Raw genomic sequence first — 22,689 nt, 5'->3', positions numbered from 1 at the left:
CAGGAGTGCTTAACCAGTATATAGTCACATGTGATAGGACCAGGTACAGAAAAAGGGAAAATAGAAAGGGGCTGGTAGCATGGCACTCACTGCTCAAGCCAGATGATCTGAATTCCAAGAACCAGTTTTAAAAGCCAGCTGTGGTGTCTCATGTCTGTAATTCCAGCATTCCTACAATGAGATGGAAAGTGGAGACAGGAGAATCAAACAGAAACTCACATTGCTATGCTGTAGAACAAGAGAGCTCCTTCCTCATAAATACCATGGAAGAGAATGGACTTCTGAAAAAATAAGTCTCAATACCCTGCCCCACCTCCCCTTCACACACACCTTACAGAATCTTAGAAAGGGCTTGGGCTGGAGGGTGGCTCAGTGGTTTAAGAGCACTGACTGCTCTTCCAGAGGTTCTGAGTTCAATTCCCAGCAACATGGTGGCTCACAACCATCTGTAATGGGGTCTGATGCCTTCTTCTGGTGTCTGAAGAGAGCAATGGTGTACTCATATACATATTTTTAAAAAAGGAAAAAAAAGGGGGGGGGGTTCATTCCACAGGCATGAAGTTTCTCTGGATGTGATAGTTAACCTTCCTTGCCAACTTGATTAAATTTGTAAATAAGTAAACTGAAGACCCACTTGAAAGTGGTGGCATCATCCTTGAGCTGGTGGAGTGCTCAGACTGAATAGAGGAAGCAGTTAACTTGAATCACAATGCAAGATTTCATTGAACGTGCCACTTTAAGAGCCTCTGGTTTGGGAACTTTGTAAACGTCTTATACAAGGTATATGACTCATCCAAGTCTCAGTTTCCTCATCAGTAAATTAAAGAAGGCATAGTACCTGAGATTAGATGGATGAATCATAGTATGTCTACTCTGATCTGACATACTAAATGCTCAGTGTTGCCTATGTTGACTAGAATAACCAAATTTTGCTTTTAGTGAATAGTATCCCTGATAAATAACTCTCTGAGCACAGCCCGTTTCACTTTGAATAGTTGGATTGGTTCTACCATCCATCTCTCTCCTGCTTCAGACCACCTTTCTCTGCTGGACCACCCTGACCTTGTTTAACATCCATCTGCATTTCAGGGGCTGTGGTTTTAGCTCCCTTGTCTGAAGGTTCTTCCTGTAGGCTTGATTCCCTCCTGAAATTCATCTCCCCCAAACATGGGATTCTCAACACCCTGTTCTCCCTTATCCTTACTTTTTGCTACCCATAAATGTTCCTGTTGACCAGAATGTATTCCAGATGTTTGTTCGGCAGCCCTTAAGGCGTCACTACTTCTGAGCCATATTGAATCCTTCACAGTCCGTGGGGCAAAATTCTCACTTATCGCTCCCTTCAGTGTGTCCACCAAGTCTTTTTGGATGAAGGACAAACATCCTTATATCTTGTCTACCAATGTCCAATCAGGAGGCTGGGGTCTAGCAGAGGGTTCTAGGAACACTCTTGGAGGGCAGATGGTTTTTTGTCCTGTTTTTCTGACCCAGTTCCAAGAAATGTGGGGGTGAAGTCCATATGACTCCAAGTTCAGTGCTATTCTGCTCCACTGTCTTTCTGGACCAGGACTCTTGTCAGGCTGGGGTAAGAGCTTTGTAATATCCTGGTTTACCTTAACATTGAGAGCTACAGCTAGCTGATCCACAACACCCACCTCAAGGATTTGGAGTTTACCCATGCCGTGAGCAGTCCTCGAGACTGCTTTCAAGGTACTCATTTTCCAATGTGTGTATATAAAATTATATAGTAATTATTTAATGTAGAAGATAGTATATGATATATATTACATACAAAACAACCACCGCACTGTGAAGGCCAAATAATGGGTTGGAGGCATTGTGCAATGCAATGCTAGGATCAAGTGGTGTAACAAATGAAGAAAAACCCAGGTCACTATCCAAGCATTTATTCATTACTAGTTTTTCTAGTGAATGGGGTATACACAGATCATTTCAGTTAGTTCTGTTAGCCCTAACTCAGTTATCATGCAGTCAATCAAGCTTCAGATTCAAAGACAATCTTTTCTCCAGAACATTTTAGATCCTAAACCTAATTTTGAATTGCTCTTAATTTCTATTACTGCAATTCTCTTAAGATTGAAGCTCACAAACTGAAAGTTATCATCAGACTCAGCAGTGGCTGAAGACACATCTACACTATTCCCCTGGGGCTCTGCTTTCACCAAGGGGTGGGGTAAATGGACAGTGGACTAAAGCTAGGCTGAGATGTGGGATGGGCCTCCTCAGCTGTCCACTTCGACTCTTCCCAGTGTCTTCTACTCTACTGCAAAGCAGACCATGGTTCTGCTGGGAGGCAGCAAGAGTTTATCTGTTCCTGCTCTGCTTATTCTGGTCACCAGTAGGAGCTGGGGACACCTGAGAACAGATATTTGACAGGGGACACAGGACTTGACCACCCAGTCTATTTCTGTGGTCTACTGTTCTCTGGATTCCATGTTAAAATACAACTTTTTCTTTTGCAGCAGACTTTGACACAAACATCTCACTGTCCCAGCAGAGAAAGGCTAGTTCTTTGACATTTATATCACACCTGAAGGTTAAAGGGTGAGGGGACCACTGACTATTCCAGGTAAAGTAACTGAATATGCAAGGGCAAGAAAAATGAAAAGCAGCAAGAGGGAGCCAATTTTAGGATGACTTAAAAGTCTGCTGGGTTCTAAACCATGCAGCAGTTTTGTTTTTCAGTTTCTTGTTCTGGCTGTTTTGTTGCGAAGAACAAATGGAGATCAAGGGCTAAACAGGTATCTCAGCAGAGGTTGGTGGAGGAGACAAGCTTATTCCTTAGGTGCTTAGAAAGCAGAGCCAAAGAGTTGATTGACACAAGGTCTGTAATAGTAAAGGTCAGATTAAGTTGACGGTTTGCATTAGATTGATAGGGAACAGTCCTGAGGTGAAAAAAAAATTAATGCTTGAATTAAGGGGTGTTACAGGCTCAATCACTACTAATTAAGACTATGAAATTAAAAATTTCCCAAGTTCTTAAACGGAGATAAATCCATACCTCAAAACCAAATGAGTTCTCCATTACTTTGCAGATACTATTTGAAGTCATGTACAACTACATCAAGTATCACAATGTTTATTGATAGATACAAGTATATAAAATCAGGGCATGAACATGACTTGATAAATTAAGTAGACTTAATTTCAATACTATAATAAGAGGGACCAATTCAAATTCTCACCATTTGTTTCACACCCACAAAAACCACTTCAAGGGCATTAATGATCTCTCAAACTGATCAGTTTTGTGCAAGTAAACCATGTTTCTTTTAAAAAGACTTGTGCACTTGCCCAGGCTCAAGGATTTTAAAATCTAGCACATAAAGCCCATTACTAGAGGTAGAAATACAGGCAATATACTATTACGGCAACAACCATCAATTACAGTTAAGAATTTTTCTGTAACAACCAAATGGATAATCAAATATTGCAACAACTCAAGTATTACTGAGCAAAGTGCATCTCTACAGTATTCAGTGTTGCTATTCAGTTTTCTAACTTAAAACAGCCTATGGTAACTGGCAGCAAAGAAGGTCCTTGCAATAGACTGCCTCTGCTTGAGAACTTAGGATGTAATTATTGCATGCTGCTAATATTCTATCTAAACATTAAGGATACTCCTAAAGTATTTGATGGTAGACTATGATTAAGACATCACACTACAAAAACCTTATGCAGAAGGAACCTTACTGACGTGCTTCTGCTTTAAATATTGTGAAAAAACGTTACAGCGGAATGAATTTTCGCAGTGGTTAGGTCAAATGCAGTTACATCATAGCAACAGTATGTTTTGCACAATTTAAGGCTTTGGCTGGTTCTTTAGTCAGCTTCTTCCTCTGATTCTTCTTCTTCAGCAGTTTCTAGCCAGGTTAGCCACTGATTCACCTGTAAATTAAATTTATCATTTAGTAAAAATTAAGTTTTGGTTAAGGATATATCTAAAAGGAATCAACTTTGGTCTTTATCTATTGAGTCTTTCCCACAGCCTTCTAAAAACCTGTGTACCCTGTGTGCAGGGCCCACGGCAGCCCAAAAGGGCCACTGGGCCCTTGGAAACTGAGAACTACAAGCACTCTGAATTGCTGATAATGTCTCCAGTTGCTTACTAGGCAACAAGATCTCACAGTCCAATCCAGGCTTTCCTTGAATTCATCATGTAACAGAGTACAACTCTAAACCTAGTCTCTGTCCTTCTAACCCAACCCATGCACCACACCTACTTTCAATTAACTAGTCTTACACTTCTGTTTGACAATTCTACAATGACATTTCAGCCTTTCTTATCTAGTCCAAGACAGCAACTCTTCCAAACCAAATGTGATAGGCAAGGATGGCATGCCAGGATGTATACCAGAATTACTTATCAGATTCTCAAAAATAGGAGTAGGAACTAATCCTTAATGATCTTCACGAAGTAGCCTACAAACCTTAGAAACTTTTATAAACCAGGGCTTCCTTAAATCTGATGCTTAGAAAAACTAGTAGAGAAATATCTGAATTGTGGTAAATAAAGAACCTTTAGTACCAGACTGGGATCCTACTATTAAACTCACTCATTTATATACATTCTGGATTATGGAATACTTTGATGTCAAGTTCCACTCTTAGGACTAACTCCAGTGATAACAGAAAACCTAACTAGATGCTTTTTTCACCTAAGGTTTAACTAATCCTTTAACCATGCAAACAGCTCTACCACCAAAATTGTCACCTAATTTAACACCTTTATATCCCACTATTTCATCCTGTAACTTTATCTCATTTTGCTAACTACCTACTTAACTAGAACTTGTATCAGTGCTGACACATTTGGACACATTCAAGTTCGAAAGAGGGCCATTTAAAATACTAACAAGAAAAACAAAAACCAAGCCAAGTTGACAGTCAAAAAAATCTCAACAAAGCACTTACCTGGAACAAAGCCTTGCCTTTTCCTGGAAACTCTTGAGTTATGTCTTCCTTCCAAGCTAAGAAAGCTTCCTCTTCAATGATTTCCATGTCATAGAAATGAACAAAAAATCGAAGTAACATGCCTTAAAACGAAACACAGCATATAATTCATTATTTAACATGCTATTTAGACTGCCTCTCAATCCCCGACTCCTGAACAGTCACCTCACCTTTTGGGAAGCTGCTGTTGTAACAGTGCACCTGCAAAGCATACAGGGCACTGACCTGTAGATCCACATGATCATGAAGAAATTTCTGCATCACTGGCTTAAAAGAGAGCAGCAGCTGTTTTTCCTGCTCTAACTGCTCTTTGGAAGGAGCAGAGGAAGAATCTGTCTCATCGCTGGGTGGGCTGACTTCACTAGAAATGTACTGTAAGAAGCTGAACAGCAAGTTTTTTGTTAGAAACCCAACGGTTGTCTAGCTCAGCACAAGTTGTTATTAGACTTGTGGCCAGTGAACTACTCATCTTACCTGGTCATTAAGATGTTCACAAATCCTTTATCTACATGAAGTTTGGGAGAGATGTTATCTTTAATCCATTTATATATAGTTTGAGGGGATGGATCCAGCTTAATTTGCTTCAATAGTTCCTTCTCCAATTTAAGGAGTGGGAATAAGAAACTCAGTCCCTTTCCTTCCAAAATCTCCAACATTCGATCCTTATTCTGATCAATTTCTGCAAACACAAAGCAATTTCTCATTTTACCAGGTTGACCTTACTTATCTAGACAAACCTTTACAAATGACTTCTTAGCAAACAAAAATCCACACAAGGACCCAAATATCCATTCAATGTTAAGTCAGCTGGCTCTTACCTGGCAGCATTTTCTGCATATTGACCTTGCTTTGTTGAAAAAGTTCGGTTAACCACTCTCGGTCTTGTAATTTAGCTAATTGTTGAAGACAAAGTAAGAAGAGAGGGAAATGGGTGCCACTCTCCAGTGGTTGAGCTAGTTCAGAAATGCTCACCAACTCTGAAATTATAGCACGAGCTGCAAACTGTGCCAAGTAAGACTTCACCAAGGGGATGTCAACCTCCAGTTTGGGGCACTGCTCCAATACATTCAGGAAAGCCTTGTGAAGAAAATCCAAAACAGTTTCATTAATTTTTCAATCTTAAATGGGAAGAAGTTACTTTACCACACTATTGGTAGAATGTTCTACCTGCATAAAGTTGTCACTTGTGGCTATCCCTTCCTGTTTGAGTAAACTGATTAAAGAGCTTGCTTTTTCTTTATCTTCATCACTTCTATCCAGTGACAGGATGATCACTTTGCTTAGCATCTCAGGAAGAAAGTGTTTTGGAGCTCTCATTTCTCTCACACCACTGACAGCGTCGTTGGCATTTCCACTGTTCAGATAGTCAGTCACAACGGCTTCCTAAGAACACAATTCAATTCTCATAAGCATTCCCTACCCTCAAATGTTTTCCAAGTACCAGAGATGATTTATTTATGAGGCTTTCTGAAACTTACGGTCAGTTTAAGTAGTTCTTCCTTTGATGGTGGTGGCTTTTTGCTAGTCTTGGCAGGCTTTTCCTGGATAAGTGGTGGATTCGTTTTGAGACCAAGTTGAGGTGTCTAAAGACAAGAAACACAACGCATGTTTAATCAAAATGAAACAAACCAAAAATATCAGCACCACCATGAAGCAGAGGGAAGGAAACACTTGAGTCCTCACCCACCTTCAGGGACACTGAGAAATGTACTACACTTTGGGGGCCCATACCTGTCCCAGAGGCGGTGTTTGAGTGCGTGGTGGCTGTGCACTGGGAGGAATCATAGTTATCTGGGGCTGAAGCTTTGGCACCTGATTTTTATTCATTAGAAACGACTGAGCAGGCCTCAAACTAATCTAAAATTTAAAACAAATCAACATACAACCAAGTTAACAGAACTAATGAACATAACTATTAACACTTTCAATACCCCACAACTAATTCTATACAAATCTATTATGGCAGTGATATAATTCTCCAAAAACTAAGTTATTTCATGTCACATAATGAATTTAACTTATGGGAAAAATACCTGGTTTAAAGAGTAAGATACTGAAATTAAAAAAAAAAAAAAAAAAAAAAAAAACCAACACTTTACAAACCTTATGCTTGTACCGTTCAAGTCTCCCAATATCAGCAATGCAGATAAACCCTTTATTCTACTTAATATCTTTACCATTTTCTCATGATAACTATTTAAATAACTTAGAAACTTGCCCTCATATCTCATAATCTTCGCTCATAGGACGCTGGACATCCAGAGAGAGAAAAAGCAGAGAAAAGTAGAAAAGAAGTTGAAGACATAGAGTAGAGGGGAGAATAAAAGGAAAAAGAATTCCAGCTTTAAGTCCTCTTTCGCGTCTTTTTATAATCATCGGGCAAGAGACTTCTGCACTGACAAACTACTGCATAGAAGTAATGTAGGCAAATGTACCTCATCTGCATTAAGCTGTCCTTTCTTAGAAAACCGAGGTGGCATATCCTTCGACTGTCCTTGTAGCTGGGATAAGAGTCCCTGACTCTGGTTATGGTAGAGCTGGCTTAGCCCCTATATTTCAGAAAGGGAGAAAGAAAGTCTAGATAAAAATTATGGTAATCAAGTACCAAAGGGATGATGAGCCAAGCCATTGCTTTGCCCAGAAAAGGTGAAACAGGGAAGAATATCTAACCTATCTGTTAAATAAAGTGATGTGATTTTACTAATCTTAAGGATAAGCATCTTACTCAATTTCAAACAACTGTCAAATGGAAATATGCTAAGGAAAAAAAAAAAGCTTAAGAACTCAGCTTCATTTAAAAACAATAAAGGGAAAAGGTATTAGATCTAAGGCTGGCCCTAACACTATCAATATCTTACCTGGCTTTTCATAAACTTGCCCCCCATCTCTCCAAACTGCGATTGCGTGGGAGGCATGATGTGCCCCCCATGGCCATTGAAGAGCTGATTTGAACGATGACGTCCCATTGTGGGTGAAAATCTATCCTGGATAACTCCTGGACCAGTACCAATTCCACTACCTTAAAACACAGACAATTCTTAGAAATTCACTAAAATATTAACTTTTGGTTTATCCAAAACACTGCTGCTTTAAAAATTACCTGGCATTTGCCCAAACATATCAGCAAGTCCCCCAAGTGGGTCCCTATCCATTTTCATCCTTGGCGGCATGAACGGTCCCTCCAGGAAGAAGTCATTCCTCCCTTGAGCCATAGGAGCAGGAATAAACACTCCTAGATCCTTTGAGAAGAAAGTGGGTAAGTACTGTCCTTATTAAAATGTAATGCTACCATTCTCCCAAATGTTAAATGTTTGTTTAAGAGTTAACAAAAGGAGGGACAGGAAATCAAAAATCCCTTACTTTTACTGCATCTTGACGGATTTGATTGATCGTCTTTGGTCCATTGTCAAGAAAAGCCTTGCGAGGAACCCAATGGTGCTCTCGCAACTCTACAGTATCCTGTAATTTAAAAAAATATAAATTTTATTTTACCATTCCAACTGAAAAAACTCAAAAACTTTGAACACAGTAAAAACCATCTTACCTGCAGTAGGAAACGAATCCTGGCTGGCAATTCCTTACTTAACATTAAGGAACACATTCTGGCAAAGTACTGATCCATTAAGGACTGATAAAAGAGACAGAAACACACAATTAGATAGACGGCAAATGTGTAAGATGCTTTGGATTATTGCTATACAGGCCAATGACTAGAGTAAATACTAGCGCCTCACAAGACACCACCCTTTACACTGTTCTTAACAAAAACATACCTTGGCTCGTTCATGGTCTAATCGAGGTCCCACTGTCCTCATTATCTGACAGAGGCACTCCAAATCCTCTCCCATATCTTTGAGTTGGACTCTCTTCTTCTTTTCCAAAAGCTACCAAAAGAACATGTTACGATCATTGTTACTCTTGTTTACGTAGTTTTTCCTTTTTAGATTTGGACTGACTCATTTGTAATTCCTAAAGCATGTGAGACAATGCTTTCCTACCAGCTTTCATTGAAGTAACCCTCTAAGAATTTTAACACAGGCAATCTGTTCTATCTCTACTTTATAAAGCACACTACAAACTCTAAGTTATCCCTATTATCAAAATGTGAATAATTGTGACTGCCTTACCCCTAACCCACTACACCTCAAGTCATACGATGCACTTATGAAGGATGGATTCATGAATAAGATCAAGTCATACGATGCACTTATGAAGGATGGATTCATGAATAAGATCAAGTCATACTTACTGTTTTGATGCACTTATGAAGGATAGATTCATGAATAAGATCAAGCTTGCCAAGTTCTCCAATGAATTTGATGTTCCCCAACATCTTGATCTTAGCAATGGCTCTCTGTTCCTCCTCCTCAGGAAGGAGGGGATTTTCACGCTTATCATAGACTGAGGGAAGGGAGGCAAACAAAATAAAGAACACTCAGAACCACTCCTGTAAGTGTTCTGACCTTTACACTTAGGCCATGAAATGTGTGCACGCACACATAAAACCACCCAGTACTATAGCAAATTTAAATTCTTACCATCAACATTTCTGGTTCGGTTTTCAAATTCATCTTGCAATTTGGAAATCAAGAGGCGTCTGAATGTCTATTTGAAAACAAAAAGGATTTGTAAAAAGAAAAAAATTTTCAAATTAATTTCAAAACAAAGAAAACAAAACTGCCACTCACTGTGCTTTGCTTCTGTCCTGGTTGACCCTCTGCTGCTGGGCCATCAAAGTTTGGTGCATCCTCTGCCAATCGCAGACATAGCTGAGCATACAGTGAGCTATACTTTGGCTCTTCTAGGGCTTTGTCCACAATCTACAGAAGTCATTAGAAAACAAACCACCATGAACTAGAAGCTGAAATAGCCTCCCTTTAAACAGTCATACTCTTACATTTCACAAGTTACAATCTCAATTTGGACAACTCAGGAAAAAACAACACTTTTAAGCTTTAAAAATTTACTGTCTGATACAATAGTCTAGATCTCATGTTATATACCTCTTCCCCAATTAGAAATGAACTATAAATCATAAAACAGAGACGTTGGATTTGGGACCCAATTCTGTGGTAGTCATGCAAAATAAGATGCCAGAATTCAGTCTACCATAAAATTCCCCAAACCACTTTTACTTAAGGAAAAAAACTGCCGGGCATGGTGGCCCATGCCTTTAATCCCAGCACCGAGAAGACAGGCGGAATTCTGGGTTCGAGGACAGCCTGGTCTACAGTGAGTTAGTTCCAGGACAGCCAGGGCTACACAGAGTAACCCTTCTCAAAAAAAAAAAAAAAAAAAACCAAAGGAAAACAACTTAACAGCTATTTCTGGACAGCATGGTCAACCAAATGGTTCACCCCCTTGGATCTTGATAGCCATTCTATTTTTATTAGCATCATTACTCAATCATATCCATCGTGTATGTATATGTATCATATACTTATCTCTATCTAAGAACTAATCTCACTATTTAAAGCAATAACTCAGTCAAACTTGGGTCTGTTAAATTTCTCACCCTCTTTTAAGCTAACATCTTAAACTTACCAGCAGTATGACCCCTTTAAGGATGAGTTTAGACTCTACACCCACATTGAGGAGCTCAAGGCATAGCTTGTCAAACTTTTCAGGAGTAAGCTTATTTAGTATGCTAGGGGGAAAACACAAAATGTGACTTAACATTTTTCTTGAATTAAAAAAAAAAAAAAAAGAGCATTTAAAATTTAACTTTTCCTTTACTGTGGTCCTAAACAAGAAAATGTTCCTCCCCCTCCCCAACTTGAGATTTCCATCGTGTATTTTAAAATCATATTATTTTCTGACCCCACCCCCCATATGTTCTCTAATTTATTCCTGAACTTAAGACTTGCCTTGGAGTGTGGCTGATATATCAACTGATACTCCCTGGTGAGGAAGAAAAAAATCCCTCTCCCAGCAACACGTATTTGCTATTAGCTTCTTGGCTAGGAGTAGGGCTTTTGTCTGGCTTGAGCTTATGCAAATCTTGTGCATGGTGTTATAGAAGTGTTCAGTTTTCATCCAGAGATGCTGGAATCACTTCTCAGTTACAACATCTGAATTGTATTTGGGCTTTCCTGCTGTTTCAAGAAACTTCTCTAAATACTCAAGAGCAGTAGGTCTTCATTATATGGAAGTGACCATGAGTTAAGATGGTTATATTACCCATGTCACTGAGTTACACACTAAACCAACAATGGAAATGCCATCATTTCCAACTTGTAGGTTGTAAATAAACCTTGCTGTCAAATACCAATAGGCTACACTTCTGTTTAAGATTCTTTAAAATATTGTTGATATTTGAATCCACTACAATGTAATGGATGCCTAGTGAATCTTGCCAAAATCATGCCTGAATTTTTCAGTACACATACTAGAATATATAGCTCACCTCTACTTCCCTCAGAACAGACTTTGGTACTTACCCTCTTACTTTCCTGAAGATTGCATCATGTCGTTCTTTTTCATTTGCGGAGTTGTTTGCTGCGGAGTTGTCATCTCGTCTAGTGCTTCGTGCAGGAATCCATTTCTGAGCGTTTTGCCCTGGGGTTTTCCCCAGGAACTCGCTAGTTTAATAAAACATTGAAGTGGCTTACAATTATGAAAAAACTTGGAACAAAACACTTACAACAAATGCCACACCACCCTAAAACCGCTAAACAGAGGGGAAAAGGAGCCACCAAACCAAACCTTAGGCTTTACTTTTTCCCCCACAACAAAACAATCCTAAAAATCTTTTTTCAAACAGCATCAGAATTGTCCAGATGGCATCTTAAAACAGACTGGAAGGCCCATTCCCAATTTCTGTTCTAGTAGGTTTGGGGTAGTACCGGAGAATTTCCACTTCTGAATATATATATATTCCCAGGCAATGCCAAAACTGCTGGCCCAGGCACCAAACCTTGAGACTTAATACTAAAATGCTTAACAAGCAAATTCCACACAGACCACTTCACAAATACCCTATAGTAGGGATTGTAATTTTGAAATACCAGCAAACATAAACCAAGAGGATGAAAAGCAGTTTGGAATTATGAATCCACGTCAAGATTACTGATGACTTCCCAAGAATTATCCTGTTAGCATGGAAGTCGTTAATCAAATTGACAGTTTTAATCGTTAATTGTCTTTACAAGTTTTACCATACCTGTTGCCAGCAGTCTTGGGATAGTGCTGAGGTGCACCCCTACTTCCTCCTCCGCCCGAAGAAGCACTATTCAAAAGAAAATTTTTACTATACCAATTATGCCTCACTTGAAAGGGAACCTATTTATATTTTAGAAATTACATAACAAAGTGAACTTTGGCCTAAAAGAAAGTGAACTAGAGGTTAGAGATGGCTCAGACACTGAAAGCAGTTCAGTTCCTAACATCCACATGGCAGCTCACAACTCCAGTCTCAGGGGATCTGATGCCCTCTTCTGATACTGTACACAGAGATGTATGCAGACATATATTCGGACAAAATAATCCCCCACCCCACCCAGGTAATCCATTTACTCTTTATTCTAGAACCACAGCACATTAGTGGGATTTGATAATGACTTTGTTTTTTGAGACAGGGTTTCTTTGTGTAGTCCTGGAACTTACTCTGTAGACCAGACTGGCCTTGAACTCAGAAATTCGACTGCCTCTGCCTCTAAGGTGCTGGGATTAAAAGCGTGCGCCACCACTGCCAGGCTTTTATGACTGGCCCTTTCTGAACACCCCCTCCCATGTTATCTACTACCCACTCCCAAAACCATACCTGAAACGAGAAGCACCCCCTTCTGCAATCGCACTCTCCACTTTGGCGGCTTGACAACGAAGAATCTTCAAAAGAATAATATTAATGGATGGGGTGGGGAGGGGAGGGGATGGTAGAAATGAAAAGCCTGGAAAGAGAGAAAACACCAAAATTAGGTACTGCCATACAGAGCTATAAACTTTCGAGTATAATTTATTTCCGTTCCCAGCACTGCAGCTGGTTGAACTTTCACTGCATTGCAGCCCTCAAAAGACTAAAATAGAACGAAGTCAAAACCCACAAATACACAGTAAAACCTTGTTTAGCCCCCGTGGATTCTCTTAGTATCCAAGGATGCAAAGAACAGCTTTTGTGGGAAAAATAAACGAAAAAAAAAATCGATGCTGCCTAGGAAGCAGCCGTATTATGGGGCCTTTAAAATTAAACAGAAATGCTATCAAGACCGGCGGTGCTACAAGGGAGATGTCTGCGGTACTAAAATGGGTGGCCGGGGTGGTGACAGGCCGGCCAGAGCCTCACTACCCGGTGTTGGGCAGCTTTTTCCTCCGCTCGTCTTTATAACCCCTTCGTTTTACACAGGGCGCGTGTGGAAAGCCGCCGGAAGGCCGGGGCCACAACATGGCAGCAGGCACCTCCGCCCCACTCCGCGCGAACAAAAGAGCAGCGAGTTCCTCCCCCAGGCCCAGGCTGGCTCAGCTTCCGAGCGGCGTCTAGCGAGGGCCCAGGCCTGGGCGGGAGGCGCCCCCTCCGGGCCGGCCCTTTGTTCTCCCGCAGGAAGGCGGCCTCCTGCCCACCCGCCGCCTCCACCATAAATCCCCCGGCTGACAGCGCCTCGGCTGCCACGGCCCACAAAGAGACCGAGCCTCGCTCTTGGCGTCGCCCGAGCGGGACATCCCGCAGTACGGCCACACACCTCCTCCCCGCCGGGAGGCCGGGCTCCGGACTCGTTCGCCTCGCTGGTCCCGCGCCAACGGCCGGGCCCTGCCGCGGGCCGCGTCCCTCCCGCCGAGGCGCGAGGCCTGCCACGCTCGCACGCTGTTCCCGGATCCCACGTGAGGATCCCGGCTGCGCCCGCCACTCGACCGCACGTCAGCCTAGCTCTTCGGTGGGCACAGGAAGGAGCGCGGAGGCCATAGTTTTCTAAGTAGCCCAAAGGCAGAGGAAAGGCCGCCCCGCCCGGCTCCGCCTGCGGCCGCCATTTTGTTCCACTCGACAAGAAGCGGCCAGGGGCGGCGGCCATCTTAGAGGGCTCCGCTCGGCGGCGGCGACTCCACTCACCTTCACCGAGAACTCAGCAGCTGCCACCGCAGCTGCCTCCTCTGGATCCGGTCGTCGGGGACGGGGAAGGGAGGGGGAAGGGGAACGGAAAACAAAAAAGGGGGAGGGAAGGGGGAGGAAGGAGACGCGGCCGGCTTGAAAGTCTCAGCTCAGAGGAGTAGCTGCTGCAGCCGCCACCTGGTACCCGCCGCCACCTCCATAGAGCTCCGGCTCGCTGCTGGCGCTGAGGCGTGTCTGAAGCCCAACTTATCACTCTGAGGCGGCCGACCCACCAGAGCCTCCCCGAGTGGCTCCTTCGCTATCCAATCAGCAGCCGGGCTTCCGTCCGCTACCAATCCGCGCAGGGCGGCGGGGAGGAGCCAGCGGGCAAGCTCGGTTTCGGCGCAGCCTCGCCGCAGTGCGCAAAGCCATATTCGCGAAGGCTCTGGGGCCAAGCCAGTGGCGTAAGGGCGGCGGGCCGGCGCGTTGCGGGACTCTTGCGTAGCGCCGGGAGCCCCGTGAGTGTGCGTCGCCGGGCCGCCTGCTCTTCCCGGGCCGGCGCTTTGTTCCGGAGTCCCAGCCTCATGCTTGCCTAGAAGAACCTTTTCCTCGCCTCTCCTCCCTGACCCGCCCGGGTCTGGCGTCCCGAGGGCTCGGCGTGGCCTCGCGGCCTGGCCTCGGTCTGGCGTCTGGGAGCTTTGCTGAAGAGAGGGACGTGTGCCCATCGAGAGGAATGCGTTCTGTTTGTTGGTCCTCCATCTGCAGAGTAACGAGAAAAGGATCAAAGGAAGGGCTTTGTACCCCAGGCTAGAGGCAGCTTTAACTCAAATGCTCGGCCTGCTGTCACCGAGCTTGACCCAGACAGAATATACTAGGCAGGCTTGAAAAGTGTTTGCAGAGCGCGGGCATTTGGAAATTGCAAAGTCATTTTTTAAGTTTTTCCTTCATTTTTAACAAATATTAAAGACGGGCAGCGCAGTGTTTTCATTTTATTTAAGGGCTATATAGGAAAATGAAGCATTTCAAACTAATACTTCCAGGTGGTATTTTAAAAGATGGGTTATGTATGTATGCCACTGTATGCGACATTTTAGCTTTCCAAAAATGAAGGTATGTAAACGAGAAATGTCCCATCTCTGTTAAGCATGCATTTTTTTTTTTTTTTAAATAAAAGGGGTTACTAAACTAAAGCACGTGTGTTTTCAACAGTCATGGTTTGGAATTCATTCCCAAGAGCTGGGTTTTCAAAGACCCAAACGTAATTTGACATGTCTTGGTGTTGAAAGCCCTAGTTCTTAAATAGAATTTTCAGCAGACAATTGTACTTTCCTTAGTATTTAAGTCTGATAAGTGTGGCTTTGAAGGTTTATAGTTCTAGTAAACTTAGGTCTTTGCCTTAGAATTAATGCTATTAAATAAACTTTCACTTAAACTAAAAACTGTAAAAACCATTTTTATTTGGGGGGTTAAGTGTAAAAAAGAAAAGCATTTTTTGGGAGAGGGGCATTTTTTTCAATACAAGAGATTTTGCTTTGTATATATAACTTGTACGGCTTTATAACTAGTAGAAATATATGTGATATTTTAGTTTTTCACAAGTGATTTACATTCATTATGATACACTAAAGACATCTGTGTGGTAGAAACACAGTGGTCCAAAAACTCAATACTCACTATACTAGTGTATATGTCAAAGAATAGCCACTTGGTTCTAAAACATGGATATCCTAAATACAAGGAACTAAAATGTAAATATATCCTAATATATTTATATTATACATATATCTAATATAAATAAAACAAAAACTAAAATATAAAGTCTTAAAAACAGGATCTTGAATTTAAAAAATGTTAAAAGGGACAGCAAGGTGGTGCTGCTGGTAATGAACAACACCACGAGCTGCCAAGCCTCATGACTGAGCTCAATCTCCAGTTCCACATGGAATAAAGAGAGAAGGCTCACACACACACACATTTTAAAAAGGGCTTTTTCAAGCTTTGTTAATTGCAAAACTCAGCTATGAATTTTCTATGCAGGTATGTGAGGTGCTGACTGACAGGGAGTAAAACCAAGAAGAAATTAAAAAAAAAAAAAAAAAAAAAGCTGGGCGTGGTGGCACTCGGGAAGCAGAGGCAGGCGGATTTCTGAGTTCGAGGCCAGCCTGGTCTACAAAGTGAGTTCAGGACAGCCAGGGCTACACAGAGAAACCCTGTCTCAAAAAAACAAAACAAAACAAAAAGATGGAAATAAACATAGATTTAAAAATCTACTTTTCAGTCATAGATATAAACATTCACAAATTTAAAGTTTCTATCATATTTTAGATGTGTAAAACTTCAAATAATTGGATTTGAAATGTAACCAAACAGCTTTATATGTCTATTTTATTCATTTCTAATTAAGTCTGGAAAACTGCTAAGAGTCTTGACTTAATATATTTTCACATGGTTTTAATCCTGGCAGTACTGTTTTTTGAGCCTCTCACCATGGAGTTCAGGATGGCCTCAACCTTAGTATCTTCCAGCTTCAGCTTCCTAAGTGTTGGTGTTATCTACACCTGGGATTCCTGCACCACCCACCTCACTGGTTACTGTTCTAAGCACACACTGATGTGTCTACTATCATTTCTGCTTAAGGATTCCCTAATCATGTAACTGAAGACCAGGGCTCTCACTTCTGAATTTCTAACAACTTGATCAGAGAAGCAAACTTGTAGCCTTATTTGGTTTGAGCCACAGTAGTTTTAAGCAACTTGACACTGAAATATTAAGAGATTATATACAAGGAAAAGGCTTACATCTTTTGTGAAGTTCTCTAGCCTTTACAGCCAGTTTGTTGTTTTGAAGTCTTCAATAGATTCAGTACATCAGTACTGGATCTTGGGAGTAATTTGTTTGTTCTCTTCTGGTAAGTGGAATAATGACATTTAGAGTTACAGTGATTGAATGAGATTATATATGGAAGGGGCATAGCATAGTCACTGAAATATGCGTTTGAATTGTCCCTCTCAGGCATGTTTTGTGAGCATTTGTTCTCTGGTTAGTGGTACTTTTTGAAGGTTGTGAGCTTTTTGGAGGCTGACAATGACTAGTGAAATAGGTACCTGAGGCAGGCCTTTGTTAGTTATACTTACTCCTGGTGCTGTCCATCTCTTTTCTGCTTCCTGATCTGGTAGCTTCACCTTACACTCTCATTACCTTGAAGAGCTGAAATCTCTGAAATTGTGAGCCAAAATATTTCTTCCCTTTAGTTGTTACTATTACAACAGTAAGAAAATCAATACCGAGATGTTCATGAGTTTATTGGGGGCTGCATATGGCTTGAAAGTGATATGTCATCCAGAGGCTCTTGCATTTGAACACCTGGTCCCAGCTATTGATCCTAGACCAGATAATTCTGAATATTTAGTTTTAAAACCCAGACATCAATAGTATTTAAAGTTCTCATTTTATTTCCAGGAGCAACCAAGTTTTACAAACACTACCATAAAGAAGAGCATTACAAAAATTACATTTGCAGGCCATAGGAAAGAAAACTAGAAAATGGAAATTGTCTCTTTCAAAGCAGGGTAACAAATATTCAAACCCAGGGATTTCAGCTTTTTAGTCCTTTAGATTCTGCTACGCCTACCTTTCTGTTGGCCTTATTTTTCACCACTCCCATCTCATAGGGAGCCAGTTAGACAGGTATTGCTGCCCTGAAAAAATCAACTCCTCGGGCTGGCGAGATGGCTCAGTGGTTAAGAGCGCTGACTGCTCTTCCGAAGGTCCGGAGTTCAAATCCCAGCAACCACATGGTGGCTCACAACCATCCATAACGAAATCTGATACCCTCTTCTGGAGTGTCTGAAGATGGCTACAGTGTACTTACATATAATAAATAAATAAAACTTAAAAAAAAAAATCAACTCCTGGGCAAGTGAGATGGCCTAGTGAGTAAAGGTGCTTGCCCCTGAGCTTGACAATGAGTTTGGTCCCAAGGACCAATGTTTGTAAGTTGTCCTCCGACCTGAACAAATGTACTGTGATAAGAATTCGTGACCTATTCATCTCACACATACAAAATAAATACAAAAGTAATTAAAAAAAAAACATCCACACATAATACTCTGCTGTATGCATTTATTTCCTCTGCCATTCTCCTTTCTGAAGTAACAGATATTAAGTATCAAACCCTTACTGTCCTATTGCTATGAAGAGATACCATGACCAAGGCAATTCTTATAAAAGAAAGCATTTAATTGTGGGCTTGCTTACAGTTCCATCCATCATAGCAGACAGCATGGCAGCAGGCAAGCACGGTCCTGGAGGCATAGCTGAGAGCTACAGCCTGATCTAGAAGCAGAGAGTCTGGGCTTGGCATAGGCTTTTGAAACCTCAAAGCTCACTACCAGTGATATACTTCTAACAAAGCCACAACCTCCTAATCCTTTCAAATAGTGCCACTCCCTGATTGCTAATCATTTCAATATATGAGCCTATTAGGGCCATTCTCATTCAAACCACCACATCCACTCCCCAGACCCCATAACCTTGTAGTTATTTCATAATGCAAAAAGACATTAATTTCAATTTCAAAAGTCCCCATAGCTTATCATTTTAATTTCTATTTATTTATTTATTTATTTTTGGTTTTTCGAGACAGGGTTTCTCTGTATAGCCCTGGCTGTCCTGGAACTCACTTTGTAGACCAGGCTGGCCTAAAACTCAGAAATCTGCCTGCCTCTGCCTCCCGAGTGCTGGGATTAAAGGCGTGCGCCACCACCGCCAGTTTATCATTTTAAAAGTCCAAAGTTCAAGCCGGGCGTGGTAGCGCACGCCTTTAATCCCAGCACTCGGGAGGCAGAGGCAGGCAGATTTCTGAGTTTTAGGCCAGCCTGGTCTACAAAGTGAGTTCCAGGACAGCCAGGGCTACACAGAGAAACCCTGTCTCGAAAAACCAAAAAAAAAAAAAAAAAAAGTCCAAAGTTCAAAGTCTCTTCTGAGACTCAAGGCAATTTCTTCCCTGTAAAACCAAAATCAAAAGCAGATCACATACTTCCAACACACAGTGGCACAGAATATACATTACTATTCCAAAAGGGAGGCAAGGGGCATAGTGAGAAAATACTGGACCAAAGCAAAGCCAAAAACCAGTAGGACAAACTCCAAATGCTGAATCTCTATGTCTGATGTCAAAACACTCTTCAGATCTCCAAGTCTTTTCAGCTTTGTTGACTGCAATATACTTTTCTTTCTTTGGCTAGTTCCACACCCAGTCTGCAACTTTTCTTGACAAGTATCCCATAACTCTGGCATCTCTAACATTTGGGGTCTCCAACAAAATCTAGGTTTCACTTTCACAGCTTCTTATAGAGTGTCCTTCCTGGATCTCAATGCAGCTATACCCCTGACACAAGCCTGATCATGGTAGCTTCCATTAGATGTGGAGGCAGATTCCATAATCTCTTCATTGTATTCCCTGACTCTAATATCAAAATCACATCGTCAAAACTGCCAAGTTCTGCAGTCAAGTGGGGCTGGCACGTAGCCCCTTCCAATTCCATTCACATCACCTTTCTGTTGCTGATATTTCCCTTCTGCTGCTTAAGCCTCCCTTTAATTCCTTTTCACAAGTTAGAAGCTTAGCAGGTTGGGATCTTGCCCTCAAATCACTACTCCATTTGTCCCATTTACCATCAGGCTTTAAAAAACAAAAAAGCAAAAAACTTTTTGGGCTGGAGAGATGGCTCAGCAGTTAAGAGCACTGACTGCTCTTCCAAAGGTCCTGAGTTCAATTCCCAGCAACCTCATGGTGGCTCACAACCATCTGATGCCCTCTTCTAGGGTGTCTAAAGACAGCAACAATGTACTTACATATATAAATAAATAAATCTTTAAAAACAAAAAAACTTTGTATTGCTTTGAGCTCCATTATACTTCCTGGTATTGCTTTTCTCTTCACACTACACATTTTGTATATCTCTTTGTCCAGCTTGCTCCTTTTCATTGTAGATATGCACAGGAGTGACTACTAATAACCACGTGACAGATATAGTCTAATATTAGGCTGTATTGAAATCTTTTCCTGCTAATGCCAGCCATCAGTACAAAACTCTTTATTTTAGCCTCAGGCAAAAAGCAGCCACATTCTTTCCTGAAATATCACAAGAATAGTCTCTAGGACAGTTACTAATATTCTTCCCCTCTGGAACTTCTTGAGCCAGGCCGTAATAATTTACATTGCTCTTAGCTCCACTGTCATCCATGCACTTACTAGTATGGCCCATTAAGCCCTGCTTTAAGTATTCAACTGCTTTCCTAATCCAAAGTCCCAAAGCTCACATTCCACTAACTAGCATGGTCAAGCCTGTCACGGCAATATCCCACTCCAGGTATCATCTTCTATCTTAGTCAGTGTTCTATTGCTGTGAAGAGACTCCATGACCAAGACAACTCTCAGAAAGTATTCAGTTAGGGGATTGGTTACAGTTCCAGAGGCTTAATTAAATTATCATCATGGCAGAGAACATGGTGGCAGGCAGAGCTATACCTTGATCTGTAAGCAGAAAGTTTATGGGCTTGACATGGCTTTGAAAACCTCAAAGTCCACCCCCAGTGACACACTTCCTCTAACAAGACCATAACTCCTAATCCTTTTAATCCTTTCAAATAGTGTCATTACCTAGTGACTAGACATTTAAATCTATGAGCCTATAAGGGCCATTCTTATTCAAACCATCACACTACCTTTCCTTTAACAGAATAACTTCTGAATTCCTTTCCTTAGTTTGGCATTAAAGGACTTTTGCTGGTTTCAGACTATTCCCCTATTCCTAAGTCCACCCTTCCTTCAATCCTATAGTTAACCCTAGTCTAGTTCTATGGCACTCATGTTTTGCTCCATTGTACCATGTTCTATATTAATGGTTCTAAACTCTCCTAATGCCGTGGCCCTTTGATACAGTTTCTCATGTTGTGGTGACTCCCCACCATAAAATTATTTTTGTTGCTACTTCATAACTACAATTTTGCTACAGTTATGAATCATACTGTAAATATCTGTTTTCTAATGGTCATAGAGTGACCCCTGTGAAAGGGCTGTTCAATGCATACCCCCCAAGTTGTAACCCACTTGAGAACCACTGTTCGATGATTAAAAATCAGTAGCTTTTGTCCATTTTGGGAAAGAAGTTAGTGAATTAATATAATGATTATGCAAGGAACTTAGGTATAATTATTTTTAAGGGGTTTCACAGTATACCCAAAAAATAATTATGCTGATCTAACACTTGGGAGGTAGAGGCTGGCAGATTTCTGTGAGTTTGAGGCCAGCCTGGTCTACATAGAAAGTTCCAGGACAGTTGAAGGGGTTTGTAGCCCCATAGGAGGAATAACAACATGAACCAACCAGTACCCACCCCACCCCCCAGAGCTCCCAGGGGCTAAACCACCTACCAAAGAGTACACATGGAGGAACCCATGGCTCTAGCCGCATATGTAGCAGAGGATGGCCTTGTTGGTCATTAATGGGAGAAAAGGCCCTTGGTCTTGTGAAGGCTCTATGCCCCAGTGTAGGGGAATGCCAGGGCCAGGATGCGGGAGTGGTGGGTTGGTGAGCAGTGGGAGGGGGAACGAGGTAGGGGGTTTTTAGAAGGGAAACCAGGAAAGGGGATAGCATTTGAAATGTAAATAAAGAAAATATCTAATTAAAAAAAAGAAAATCATATAACAATTATAGGCAAAAGGTGGACACTTAAGTAGAAATTTAATTAAAAATCTTATAGCCAGTAAAAAAAAAAAAAAAAAAAAAAAAAGTTCCAGGAGAGCTAGAGTTACATAGTGAAACCCTGTTGCAAAAATACAACCCCCACCCCAAACAAAACAAACAAAAAACAAAAAAAGAAATGATGGAAGGAATGAAAAAATATGCCAGTTATAAATTAAGGGCAGGGAAGGGTTGTACCAAATGCTATATTGGACAACCAAGAAGAAAATTCTGTAATATTTTATAAAAGGAATATTAGGAGATAAATCTGTTGACTTCTATCCATTATGGAACAATGCTTTGAGGTTTGACTATACAGGCAAAGAAAGTTCTTGAACATGTCTGAACTCTGCTCAATTTTATTTAAGCAAATGCCTTTTTATTGACGAGTGGATGATCTCAGGGAAACAAACCACTACCGTAGAAGCTTCCACCCCAGTTTCCTACAGAGCTGTGTTTTCACCTCATAGTTTAGGGGTCAACCTGGTCAGATGCCTCTGAAGAAGGCTTCACCTGGCTACAGATGTAGTTCGGTGACTGCCGAGAATGCACAAGGCCTTGGGGTCAATCCCTAGAGCTGCGGGGGTTGGAGTAGATATTCCCTTTCTCAGTACTCTATTCCATTCCCCTCACTTCAAAGTCCTTATTTTCTGAAACGAGTTTCATTCATATGTATTGTCTGCTCATTGCATTATCATGTAAGCTCAATGACAGTAGGACCCTTGCCTGTCATGTTACATCACTAAGAGTTTTTTAAAAATGAATTGTTTCTGGGTAGAAACAGGCAAAATTTCTGTACTAGATAAGAGACACAAATGACCTTTCTGAAGAGGACAGCTGATGCTTTTTAGGTTACTGTGATTTATTATATATTTCCTTTAGAAAAAATAAAGTTAGAGAATGGATGATGCTCATTACATAAGAAGCACTCCTGGAAGTTAATCAAGAT

General features: G+C 41.3%; 2 protein-coding genes and 1 non-coding gene across 4 annotated transcripts in view; all 3 read right to left on the bottom strand.

The window, feature by feature from the left end:
* Positions 1–1,891: 1,891 nt before the first annotated feature.
* On the bottom strand, positions 1,892–13,976 carry Eif4g2 (eukaryotic translation initiation factor 4 gamma 2). The gene is made up of 23 exons (XM_085842440.1): positions 13,923–13,976; positions 13,650–13,830; positions 12,737–12,863; positions 12,137–12,202; positions 11,415–11,555; positions 10,519–10,621; positions 9,663–9,794; positions 9,513–9,579; positions 9,224–9,375; positions 8,748–8,858; positions 8,519–8,602; positions 8,335–8,433; positions 8,075–8,213; positions 7,833–7,993; positions 7,410–7,523; positions 6,706–6,831; positions 6,453–6,557; positions 6,142–6,357; positions 5,793–6,051; positions 5,449–5,653; positions 5,145–5,356; positions 4,936–5,057; positions 1,892–3,909 (listed from the first exon to the last, which is right to left on the bottom strand). Exons 1-23 carry the CDS (start codon positions 13,974–13,976, stop codon positions 3,844–3,846), a joined length of 3,042 nt encoding a protein of 1,013 aa, XP_085698566.1. The 3' UTR covers positions 1,892–3,843.
* LOC115031678 (small nucleolar RNA SNORD97) lies at positions 7,189–7,357 on the bottom strand. Its single transcript, XR_003837341.1, has one exon. It is a non-coding gene; the product is annotated as a small nucleolar RNA SNORD97 (small nucleolar RNA).
* Positions 13,977–14,158: 182 nt separating the features above from the next.
* LOC147002879 (uncharacterized) overlaps positions 14,159–22,689 on the bottom strand; it is a 43,323-nt gene continuing 34,792 nt past the window's right edge. For both annotated transcript variants that reach the window (XM_085841399.1, XM_085841398.1), the window contains exon 3: positions 14,159–14,752. In XM_085841399.1, the coding sequence (XP_085697525.1) occupies positions 14,164–14,718 (555 nt within the window). In that variant the 5' untranslated portion in view covers positions 14,719–14,752 and the 3' untranslated portion in view covers positions 14,159–14,163. The remainder of the gene's footprint in view (positions 14,753–22,689) is intronic.

This window comes from Mus caroli, unplaced genomic scaffold (assembly GCF_978045245.1).
Source record: "Mus caroli unplaced genomic scaffold, Mus_caroli_1 scaffold_8, whole genome shotgun sequence".
Taxonomy (NCBI): domain Eukaryota; kingdom Metazoa; phylum Chordata; class Mammalia; order Rodentia; family Muridae; genus Mus; species Mus caroli.
This window is presented reverse-complemented; position numbering and strand designations above follow the sequence as displayed.

Excerpts from the sequence above, each read along its gene's own strand:
- Eif4g2 (XM_085842440.1), bottom strand. The coding sequence starts at position 13,976 with ATGGCCGCCGCCCCTGGCCGCTTCTTGTCGAGTGGAACAAAATGGCGG. Across the intron at positions 12,203-12,736 it reads GGGGGTGCTTCTCGTTTCAG|TGCTTCTTCGGGCGGAGGAG; the intron begins GTATGGTTTTGG and ends TCTTTTGAATAG. Across the intron at positions 8,214-8,334 it reads TCCGTCAAGATGCAGTAAAA|GATCTAGGAGTGTTTATTCC; the intron begins GTAAGGGATTTT and ends TTCTTCTCAAAG.